At 37.8% G+C, this 12791-nt stretch overlaps 1 protein-coding gene across 8 annotated transcripts in view; it reads left to right on the top strand.

Annotated features, from left to right (window-relative positions):
- LOC137278424 (rho guanine nucleotide exchange factor 28-like) overlaps positions 1–12791 on the top strand; it is a 252564-nt gene that overhangs the window by 112006 nt on the left and 127767 nt on the right. For all 8 annotated transcript variants that reach the window (XM_067810747.1, XM_067810746.1, XM_067810742.1 and 5 more), the window contains exons 7-9: positions 9294–9421; positions 10297–10407; positions 11146–11400. In XM_067810747.1, coding sequence (XP_067666848.1) covers positions 9294–9421; positions 10297–10407; positions 11146–11400 — 494 coding nt within the window. The remainder of the gene's footprint in view (positions 1–9293; positions 9422–10296; positions 10408–11145; positions 11401–12791) is intronic.

The following is a 12791-nucleotide window of genomic DNA, read 5'->3' as shown; positions in this document are numbered from 1 at the left end:
ATTAGTACAGTTGTTGTTGATACTGGTTAGTACAGTTGTTTGTTGATGCTGTTAGTGGACATTAGTACAGTTGTTGTTGATACTGGTTAGTACAGTTGTTTGTTGATGCTGTTAGTGGACATTAGTACAGTTGTTGTTGATACTGGTTAGTACAGTTGTTTGTTGATGCTGTTAGTGGACATTAGTACAGTTGTTGTTGATACTGGTTAGTACAGTTGTTTGTTGATGCTGTTAGTGGACATTAGTACAGTTGTTGTTGATACTGGTTAGTACAGTTGTTTGTTGATGCTGTTAGTGCACATTAGTACAGTTGTTGTTGATACTGGTTAGTACAGTTGTTTGTTGATACTGTTAATGCACATTAGTACAGTTGTTGTTGATACTGGTTAGTACAGTTGTTTGTTGATACTGGTTTACTGGTTTGTACAGTTGTTTGTTGATACTAGTTAATAGAGATGGTTGTTGATACTGGCCAGGTATTAATACCGATTAGTACAGTTGTTTGTTGATCCTGGTTAGTACAGTTGTTTGTTGACACTGGTTAATAGAGATGGTTGTTGATACTGGCCAGATATTGATACCGGTTAGTACATATATTTGTTGATCCTGGTTGGTACAGTTGTTTGTTGATACTTTTTAGTACAGTTGTTTGTTGATACTGGCCAGATATTGATACCGGTTAGTACAGTTGTTTGTTGATACTGGTTAGTACAGTTGTTTGTTGATACTGGTTAGTACAGTTGTTTGTTGATACGGGTTTGTACAGTTGTTCATTGATACCAGACATTGATACCAGTTAGTACAGTTATTTTATACTGGCCAGACATTGATTTTGGTTAGTATTGATATTGGTTTTCAGATTAACATCTTGATTTGGACAGATTCACATGGCATTGGAAACTGATAGGATATCCCATATTAGGTATTTCAAATGAGCTTTATCTTCTTCTTCAGGGGAGATCGGAATATGTTAGCACAATGTGTTGTCTTATGTCTCATGTATTGGAGACAAGAGTTCAAAAAAATGTCAGCAGATGTTTGTAATTTTACACCACCATTTTCAACATCATGAAAGTTATACTGTATAAATATCCGCTTAGTAAATATAATTAGACCAGCTTTCAACCTCAGATTCACAGACGAATCTTGGCATGAAGCGAGAATGTGTGAAGTGTATAACTACGGCCATTGTGAGTCCATGCATACAACTAGGGTGCAGGAGGCACAATGTTTGCCAGACACAAGCCAGACTGCTGTGGTTGCGCTAGATTAAACAGCATGTTAGTTTACACCTCCCCTAACCTGACACTCTAACAGCTTCCAAACCAGCTGTTGTCCTTATCATCAGTTGAGGAGTTGAGGTTATTGGTGGTTGTGGTTTAGGACTTGAGGTTATTGGTGGTTGTGGTTTAGGACTTGAGGTTATTGGTGGTTGTGGTTTAGGACTTGAGGTTATTGGTGGTTGTGGTTTAGGACTTGAGGTTATTGGTGGTTACGTGGGAGGAGTTGAGATTATTTTTTGTTGTGGTCAAGGAGTTGAGGTTATTGATGGTTGTCATCTATTAGCTGAGGTTATGATTGGTTGTAGTGGAAGAGTTGAAGTTATTGGTGGTTGTTGTGGAGGAGTTGAGTTTATTGATTGTTGTGGTCAAGTAGCTTATAAATGCTTTGGTTATTGTCAGGCAATTTAATATTTGTGGAATTAACAAATGTTTATCATACTGTTGCTGTACTAAAAGCCATGCAAAGTGGAATTGCAGTTGTGTTTGTGACTTTGGCGGTTGTAATCACACCAGAACTCATAGCCTGTCAAACAGCCCTGAAACTAGTAGACCCAATACAACCCATGCAAGTCTAGAATCTGTTGCAAGTCTAGTTTACTGCAGTGCCAGTTTCTGAAAGTGAACAGTATTTTGTTGTTCCTTTAGATTATATTTTTATTCCAATTATATTTTATCCAGATAATTTAGAAACTGTTTCTCTGTAAATATGTTTGTTTCAGAGACTTTATGTCAGTCTACAGACCTCACTCAATGACTTGGAGGGCATGTAGTACCTTTAATGTTAGTTTGTTGTGCAGTCATTGAACCAGATTATTTTTGTTTCCACCCAACCTTTTCTGTAATACTATAGCCCTGACTGAAACATTTAATGAGTCTAAAATTACTGGGTTACTGAGTCTACAATGTACTATATGTGTAATTCATGTTTCAGTCAAACTAATGTGTTTTCCAAGACTATTGTTTTTATATTTATATAGTTGGTGCTCTCTGGCACACTGCCGTGAAAGTGCAACACAAGCATTAAGTAGACATTGACCTTGTTGTCACACTCCCAAGTGATTTATCATTTGAGTACTAAACAAACTACTGTGCCATATTGAATCATTTAACAACAGTGCATTCAGGGCAGCTGTTAAGGGTGTTGGTATCATTGTGCAGAGAGAAGCATTGCTGATGAGGTGAGACCAGTCTGTTACAGCACCATGTGTTGTCCCACGATGCATTCTCTGATCATGTGACCTCCGTGAAGTATTGATTCATATCTCCCAGATTGTAGTATATGAATATATTCCACTGAGGGACCCACCCTTCTCTGCAACAAAGGATTAGACCAACTGCTTTTGTACTTGACTGCCGATAAAATTTCTCAGACAATAGCTGCCCTGGTCGAGTTGTTGTGACAAGGTAATTAAACACAGTTGAGCATGTGGTTAAATACCTTACAACAGGGAACAGAGATATGATAGCAGCAGGTACTGATGTGAGGAGGTCAGTGCTCTATCAAAATTGATCACACTTCTGACAGAAAGGTTTTATTAAAAAATTATTCATGGCTGAAGGTCATATATTATGTTGAGTATGATGTAAATAAGAATTTTAAATGGTTTTCTTTTATATGTATTTCTGCATATAAATGCATGTTAAGAGTTAATTATAAAACTATTTGACAGATTGTAATCATGATTTGTTTGTTATAATTCTTGATTTGTGATAATGGTGAAGCAGATCACTCCACAGTAGCTTGGCTGCTTCTAGTACTAGCGGCAATTGTAACAAATGAAATAATAATACACTTTAGTCTGTTATCCCTTGGTTCTTTGGATAATTTACAGGTTGATTCTACTGATGGTGTGATTATTGGAGCTGATGTGTCGGTTCAGCAGGTGCTTGCTGTATTGGTGAATGAGGACAGCTAGTATTTACAACAGTGATCAAACTGTTCTACACATCTCTGTGGTTGTGCTAGTTTTTTATGACAGCTACACTTGCTGTGTGTTACATACACTGGTGAGGGTATTGTTTGGTTTGCTTGTTGCACAATGTTTATTGATAGGTGGTTTTGATCACAACGTTCAAACTAAATGTTGACAGTATCAGATCAAGATAATCAGGCAGAACATACATTGTGACCACCTGATGCCCAACCGTTAGATATTATTTAAAGCAGGTATACCGAGAGGATGTTTTTGCTTCGATTCCACATCAGATAGATGTAGCCTAATATACAATGCAGGGGTTAAAAAATCCCATTGCCTGACGCCCAGGACAAGTCAGTCTTCATTTCGGATAATCAGATGATGGTATCTTTCTTGTCCGTGGACTACTAGATAATTTCCACTTATGATTTCAAACTGCAAACATGCTTTGATTTCATTTCATATCTGCTCATAATGTAGCTATTACATTTCGCAGTAATACTAATATTATCGTTCTTATCACTCTTTGATAAACAGTCCAGTAAATATTTTATGAACACAATCATTGTGTCATAAAATTGACGTTGCATGTTGATTATTGAAATTATTAAGAATACAGTGCAGCAAAGTTTTCTCATAGTAAATGTGATTTTTATCTTATGGGTGATACAAATTGGTGATTGTGGGGACAAGCAATGTGTACTGGTAAATTTCTTGTTAAGAGAAGCATTGTTAATTAGGTCATTCACTATATTGAGATACATATGCATTGTAATTAATCAATGCTCAAAATATGAACTGAATGTGTATGATCAGCTGTTTCTTTGTTCCCAGTTTATGGCGATGGCTGCTTTATGTTCAGCAAATCAACCATGAAATGTGAAATATGAGAATATGTTCTATTTAGTGTTTATTGTATATGTGATCTATATAGTCATTGGCCCATGTTTAATATAGCACTCAAAACATGTTAAGGGACACCTGATTATTTCATATCACTGGTGTTTATTCTGCGTGCCAGAGGTACTATGTCAGCTTATTTTGAATGGAATGGTATGGTACAAATGCTAGGTTTGGTAGCCCAGTGGTTTGGATGGAACCTGTGGATGGGTATGTCAGGATGATGGGGTAGGTTCGTGGTGAAGGCATTTGTTCCTCTCATGTATTACTAGGTTTGACTCCACATATGAAAAAATGTGTGAACTTTTTTTTTTGTGAAACTGCCAGATATTGCTCAAGTGATGATAAATGGTGCTCACTCACTCACTCACTCACTCGCTTTCACTCACTCACTCACTTCATAGTGAGCAATTCTTTGTTTCTCTTCATGTGAAACTGACACAACGTATTTCTAAACAGATTATTGATTGGCATGTTAGAAGATGGTGTTTGATGAACGTAAAGAATTTCCTGGATTTCATCTTTTTATACTTTGATACAATGTCTCAGGGCCTGTTCCAGGGCCATCATCAGGTAGAAATATATTCAAATAGTTTAATCCTTCAGATCCTTTATATTTCCCATTTTCTGTTGCTACTAGTATTGTTGGCAATTTCCATTTGACATCTAGTTTGAAAAATGACCATTCGCACACAGCAAACATGTTTTGGAAGTGATTAATTGAGAGTGAGGCATTATTTATGTCTGTGTGTTTCGATCGAAGGAGTTCATTCCCAGTGGAATGATCAAATATTCGGGACGACTTCATTCTTTGTGACATTGGGTAGAGGATCATTGATTCTTACCTTCAGCACCGAAGAGCACCAAAGTTTGACACCTGTAAGCAGCTTGGGGATGCTAGGATTCATATATACACATGGGATTTAAATACTGTGTTGTATTCTTGCCTGAGGAGTAAGATATTTAGGTTAAGATCTGCCATAGGGCTTCATGGGGTCTTTTTTTCATCATATCCTGAGGAATTCTATGGGAAGAAAACCAAGAAAATGTCCCAGATTTGCCATTGATTGTTGAGCTAACCAAGACTGATGAGGCTCGTTGTGAGCACCATTGTGGCCATGATTGATGCAGGTGCCGTGCTTCGAAAGAGGAAGTGTGCAGTCCTCCAATGATCTTTGTGGGTACAGGTGGCGCTATATCATGGAGCTGCGTCCTGGGTTGACTGGTAACTAAACAGGACATGAGTTTATTAGTGTGACTACAAGATCTCAGCATCGGAGACAGAACTCAGTAAACTCAGTGGGCTTTTTGTGCCTTGACAAGCTAAGGCGCTAGATGTTAAATGGTGGTATGATTAGCGTTGTAACTGGTTGTAGACCATTGAAAATAAGTAGGGATATTGGATTTACAACATTGATGATGAAGTCAAGGAGGAAACAGATGATGAAGAGAAATTAAGGGAAAATGTGGCAATATATTCCATTCAATTTGAAATGTTTTTTTGATAACAACTTTAGCATTTTCAATGATGATAGATTCTCAAACAAACGTTTTTGGGTGGAGCTGGAAAATGTTCAGATATAAGGAAGCAGTTGGGTATTAGTACATGATAAACATGTGTACTGTTTATATTTATGTGGCAGTTTTGTACAATGATAAAATTTGCAATTGATTGATCTGTAAAATTATTCAAAAGGACTGTAATATATTGATTAAAGGCAGCCAAGATACAGGATATATGCCAATGACGAAATGTTGTTAGTACTCTTGGAAGTGTCAGCAAAGATGCTTCTCAACACCATTTCCATTAATCAGGGGTTTAGCCAAAATGGTAAACACCTGAGTTGTGCATCAGTTCAGACTTAAATCCCAGCAAAATAACACACCTTGATATTATCCATGTCTGTCAGTCACTACTTATTGGTGAATATGAAACCAAAGTAGTTTACCAGAATGGTTAATCTTTCTTTAGAGAATGGGTTTTTAGCAGTGTGGACACAGTGGTTACGCTGTTTTCTGTTTTGGTGCTAATACCATGCACGGAACTGGAAATAATTTGCAAGGCATTTTCTCATACTGTTATCAATTTCTTTTGTTGTTATTTCTTTAGTAATTACATTCTATTCATGGACAGTTGTAATCATAAGATCAATGAGGTTGTCTGTAGAGGCAGATTTTAATGAGGCTTCTGTCGCACTGTTTCAATCAATAATGACTTTTGTTCGACTATTACGACAGTAATAGCATCTTGCTTTTATCATAAAAAAAATCCCTCTTTTACAAGCCACATGTGAAGTTGATTTCAGTGAGTTTGTAATGCAGTGGTTTGATTGCGTTAAATGAGGCAATATGGATATTATGAAAACACAGAGAGTGGCAGTCATTTGATTTGATTAGATCGCTAATCTGGTGTGTACATATCAGTGTCATTATCGATACAGAGCAGCGTCTAGGCTGTAGGGGTGGTGGGATATTATGATATTATTATTATCATGATATTATTATCATAAAATATTATAGGATATTATATACCACACGTATCCATGCATCTAGTGCTTGCTCAAAACACTACGATAGCCTGGTGGTAAAGTGTTTGCTTGTCATGTCAAAGACCCAGGTTCGATTCCCCATTTGGGTACAATGTGTGAAGCCCATATCTGGTGTCCCAAGCCATTATATTAATGGAATATTGCTAAGGGTGTCAGAAAACCAAACTCACTAACTCGAGGCTGAAGGGTTGCTATTGCAGATCTAATGAAATTGCATTTATTGTTCACAAGTTTTTATAGCTATGTCTCTCTCCCTTAGATGATTGATTGTGGAAGTTGACAATGTGTTACAGGAGATGAATGAAACCCCCTGCCTTTAGACCCTGCTGGAAGGTGACTTCTTTTGGCTATGATATTTAGAGGGCTGCTAGAATCGATCAAGGAAAAGCACCTGCAGGTGGATTATGTAGAAGTGTGACCATGTGGTGTGGGTATAACTGCCTTGGGCCATGTGGTTGGGGAATAACTGCCATGGGCCAGGTGTGCTGGGGAATCTGCCTTGGGCCATGTGGTTGGGGAATAACTGCCATGGGCCAGGTGTGCTGGGGAATCTGCCTTGGGCCCTCTGGATTGGGGTATGAGTTCAGTTGAAAATGATTCTATGGCCATACAGTAAGTCATCTCTGGGGCCTCAACATTTTTTCCTTGATGGTGGCATGATGACTGAGAAAATGTGAAACCAAAGTAGTGAGAATGTTGCATACAAGGTTGTCCCAGAATGGAAGCAATAAGATTATAGTGTACAATTTTGTCGCAGAAATGGAATCGTTGAGAATATGACATTCATTGTTGTTCCAAAAATGGAATCAGTGGGAATAAGACATACACATTTGTCCCAAAAATGGAATCGATGAGAATATGACATTCATTGTTGTTCCGGAAATGGAATCGGTGAGAATATGACATACAACGTTGTCCATGAAATGGAAGCTGAGAGAAAATGACACATAACTTGTCCCTGAATGGAAGCTGTACGGTTATGACACGCATGTTTGTTCCTGAAATAGAATAAGACACATAATTTGTCCCTGAATGGAAGCTGTACGGTTATGACACGCATGTTTGTTCCTGAAATAGAATAAGACACATAATTTGTCCCTAAATGGAAGCTGTACGGTTATGACACGCATGTTTGTTCCTGAAATAGAATAAGACACATAATTTGTCCCTGAATGGAAGCTGTACGGTTATGACACGCATGTTTGTTCCTGAAATAGAATAAGACACATAATTTGTCCCTGAATGGAAGCTGTACGGTTATGACACGCATGTTTGTTCCTGAAATAGAATAAGACACATAACTTGTCCCTGAATGGAAGCTGTATGGTTATGACACGCATGTTTGTTCCTGAAATAGAATAAGACACATAACTTGTCCCTGAATGGAAGCTGTACGGTTATGACACGCATGTTTGTTCCTGAAATAGAATAAGACACATAACTTGTCCCTGAATGGAAGCTGTACGGTTATGACACGCATGTTTGTTCCTGAAATAGAATAAGACACATAACTTGTCCCTGAATGGAAGCTGTACGGTTATGACACGCATGTTTCTTCCTGAAATAGAATAAGACACATAATTTGTCCCTGAATGGAAGCTGTACGGTTATGACACGCATGTTTCTTCCTGAAATAGAATAAGACACATAACTTGTCCCTGAATGGAAGCTGTACGGTTATGACACGCATGTTTGTTCCTGAAATAGAATAAGACACATAACTTGTCCCTGAATGGAAGCTGTACGGTTATGACACGCATGTTTGTTCCTGAAATAGAATAAGACACATAACTTGTCCCTGAATGGAAGCTGTACGGTTATGACACGCATGTTTGTTCCTGAAATAGAATAAGACACATAACTTGTCCCTGAATGGAAGCTGTACGGTTATGACACGCATGTTTGTTCCTGAAATAGAATAAGACACATAACTTGTCCCTGAATGGAAGCTGTATGGTTATGACACGCATGTTTGTTCCTGAAATAGAATAAGACACATAATTTGTCCCTGAATGGAAGCTGTACGGTTATGACACGCATGTTTGTTCCTGAAATAGAATAAGACACATAATTTGTCCCTAAATGGAAGCTGTACGGTTATGACACGCATGTTTGTTCCTGAAATAGAATAAGACACATAATTTGTCCCTGAATGGAAGCTGTACGGTTATGACACGCATGTTTGTTCCTGAAATAGAATAAGACACATAACTTGTCCCTGAATGGAAGCTGTACGGTTATGACACGCATGTTTGTTCCTGAAATAGAATAAGACACATAATTTGTTCCTGAAATTCAAGCAGCTATATTGTGACATACAAGGTTGTCCTTGAGGTGGAAGCATCTGGAATATGGCACATAAATGGTTCCTGAGATGTTGACAGTGAGATTATGACACACAGTTATTGCTGCAGTGCAGACATGAAGATAATCTGTCATATAGACTCTGAAGCAAATCTATGGAAGAAAGCTGACGCAAGTCTAGAAAATGTGGCAAGTCTAGATTTTCATGGCTTCAAGCCTCAGAGCTGCTTTTCGTTGTGTTTTATTTATTTCATTATGGAGATTTTTGCCATAAAATATGTTCATTTCAGAGACCAGGTATTAGTCTAATATGAAACTGATGGTGTTGTTTTGTGTTGCAGGTACAACACACATGGCATGGTGACAGTCGACACACAGCGTATTGAACAGGAACATGGCATCATCCAACATCACAGCAGCGGGAATACTTCCCTAACTACATTCCAAAACTCAACACAGACCTCTGTTGGTGTGTATACCAGTTTTCTGTTTATTATATATTGTAATTGTTTTTTTCTTTAACAAGCTCAGCAATATTTTAGCTATACAGAGGTATTAATTGTACTGTTACAGTATGTTACATATATATTTTACTTATGTTTTAACATTGTTAGTACAATTCTATTACAACAGCTGCAGTGATATTTACTGAACACAATTTTGGCTTCTTGTCAACTTTTAAGTATGAATGCTTACTTTTGTGCGAATTTATTTGTTGAAACTTGTGTTTCTTTTGATGTTCAGTATATGTGGACATTCCAATGGAAAGTATGTAGAGACAGAAATAGTTATGTAAATATTGTATTTATGCCAGCATCACATATTTTCTTGAAAGGAAATATATCTTTGTATCTGCATTTGTCAATGCTGGATGCCATAGTGTGACTGATCAGTGTCTCATAAATACCTTGTATCGCTTCTATTTCATAGTGTTTCACAAACATTTGTATATAATGTAGTCAGAATTGTACAATCACTTCTACTGTTAGCAGAGATTTCTTATCAATGTGGAGTAGGATGGGTTAGTGGTTAAAGCGTTCATTTGTTAGAAGACCAGGTTTCGATTCTCCACACAGAGTACAAAGTGTGAAGCCTATTGCTGGTGTCCCTGCCGTGATATTGCTGGAATATTGCTAAATGTAGCAAAAAACTTCACTAACTCTTCTGAATGTGGAAAGGATCTTGTCTTTTTTACTTGATAACAGAGATGTGAGCTTTATTGATATTGCAAGATCATGAAATAATAAGCTGTCTGTGCTGAAAAGTAGATAAAACAGGGTAATGTTTGTATGAAAGTAACAGACCTTGTGAACATATGAAGACATTTTTGTTGGTTTCTTTCAGAGCAAGATATTGATATGCTACAGGAGAGTGGTGCAGGCATGAAGAGGGGAGACAACTCTGATCAGCGTCACTTTGAATCTGACTGGCCTGTGAAACAAGGCTCCCCCTCAGGTTAAAATTGATTGATTGATTTACACAGTTGTCAGGTTTCTTGAAGATTAATTATGATATCGAAACTAATACTCTTGACATTCAGTATTTGAAGCAGAATGTGTCTGTGTTCTTAGAAGGAAAGAACTATTCAACAAGAGCAGGGTTTGTTTTGTACATAGACACTATATCTACAGAGGCATACATACAGTCTTCCTAGTGTTATTTGAATCATGGGCTATACATCTGCTTATTAAGTTTTATATTTTCAAGACTCAGTATATACTTTTCAAGACTCAGTATATACTTTTAATTGATATCTTTACCTGTGTGTCATATCTTATTTCTGTTTAGAAAATTCATACACCTGTCAAGACTTGTGAACAGTGTTTTATTTATACATTCAGAATCTGTGTATATTTAGTATGAAAAAGAATGTTTAAAATTATAAATTGAAGAAAATCAAGATTTAATAGCTTGTATTTCTATGAAATTGAGGTGCCTTCGATATGACAATTTGGCATTGTATTAAATACAATATTTGATTTTCTGTGAAATAAATGATTAAAATCCAAATTGAATTTTTTGTGTGCCCGCGAGGAATGTTGAATATAATGCGTAAATACCTGTGTGTAATAAATTATGTACTTGTGAAATGTGTTAAGCATAAAAAGTGGACTGTTTTTAATGATTTGTTCAGCACAGTTGATTAGTCTAGCTGCAGTAAACATTGTGTCATCTGTATGAATCGGGTTACAGATGTTCAAATGGTGGGATGTGACACTCGCATGGAGCAGACCATTGATCGCATCTTCCTGGAACGACAGGCTCATCATGATATGATTGAAAGTATTGTTGGTGTCCCAGTGTACGATGGTGGTGCAGAGGTTGATGACTGCGACGACTATGGCAGCACTGATGAGGGAGTGAGGTCAAGGCCATCCTCATTTATTCGTGATGGATCTGAATCGGATATACAGGAAGACTTCACACAGGATCCTCATTGCATTATGGGTAAATAGAGACTGTTACAAAATGACAAGATGTATAAGGAGATTATCAGTAACTCTTTCTGGAATTCGTTGAATGAGTTGGGGAACGATTGTGCTGCATTCAGATTTTACAGCTATATTACAACAGCCTCTAGATAAATGAGTGGTGACTGTGGGTAAGGTAAACCAGTGGTTGACAATATGAGCACACTATCAGCCAGGCCACTGAACATTTTTCGATTAGTGAGTGAGTTTGGTTTTATGCCACACTCAACAATATTCCGGAATATGGCAAGTCTGGACCAGACAGCCCAGTGATCAACAGCATGAGCATTGATCTACACAGCAGGGATATGATGACGTGATGTCAACCAGGTCCGCGAACATGAGTGCCTGATCCTGTTTGTCAACAAGCATTTGTTATTGAAGCCATGTGTAACCTGGATCTTAAAGGGTCTCTTACTTTGGAATCAGAAGGGATGTAGAATTTATCTCTGACAGTGTGTAATATTATTTTGAAAAAAAAAAAAATTCTTTTATTGAACCGTCATGGGCAGACTTTTGACCCATGGCCGTGGAGGATGTAATTTTTTGTAGTGATTACGTTTGACAGATCTTAACCACATACCAGGGGTAGTTGGGTAGTTTAGTTTTTACAGCATTCACTGGTCACACTGAAGACCCAGGTTCCATTCCCTACATGGGTAGTATATGGGAAGCCCATTCCTTGTGTCCTCTGCTGTGATGATGCTGGAATATTACTAAAAGTGGCGGTCCACCTCACCAACCAGATAGGGGTTGGAATTGGCCTTCAGGTTTATTGTACAAGGCGACTAACAGGATTGGATGGTCACTCTCACCAACCTAGTTGACACGTCATTGCATCCCATTTGTGTGGATTGGTGCTCATGCTGATGATCACTGGATTATCTAGTCCAGACTTGATTATTTACAGACCGCCGCCATAAAGCTGGAATATTGCAGAGTGTGTGGTGTTACAAAAAACAACCAACCAGCCTTCTAAGAGATGACATGTTTTAAAGGTGGACAGGTGTAACAACTTGGCTGATGCATTATCCAAAAATAACAGTAGAATGAATTGTTCATGATATCAGTGACAGGATTGTCTGTTTTACTGAATGATGCCCAAAATAACAAACAAAACCATCACAGTACTTGATGAACAAAGGTTTCCTGTTGGGATAGCATGCTTTCCCCAGGCAGTCCTCCCACTTTGAGAAGACCAAAGGCAACAGATTGACCTTATGTTCATCATGGTTCATGTATGTTCTTCCTGTTGTAGTTGATGTCTGAAAATTAGAATGTGAGGGTCTGGGTTAGAATTCATCTTCAGTAACCCATCCGTATTGTAAGAGGCAACTGGTGGGACTGGATGGTCAATCTCGCTGTCTT

Source organism: Haliotis asinina, chromosome 3 (assembly GCF_037392515.1).
Source record: "Haliotis asinina isolate JCU_RB_2024 chromosome 3, JCU_Hal_asi_v2, whole genome shotgun sequence".
NCBI lineage: Eukaryota > Metazoa > Mollusca > Gastropoda > Lepetellida > Haliotidae > Haliotis > Haliotis asinina.
Note: the sequence above shows the minus strand (reverse complement) of the source record. Positions and strands in the feature narration are given on the sequence as shown.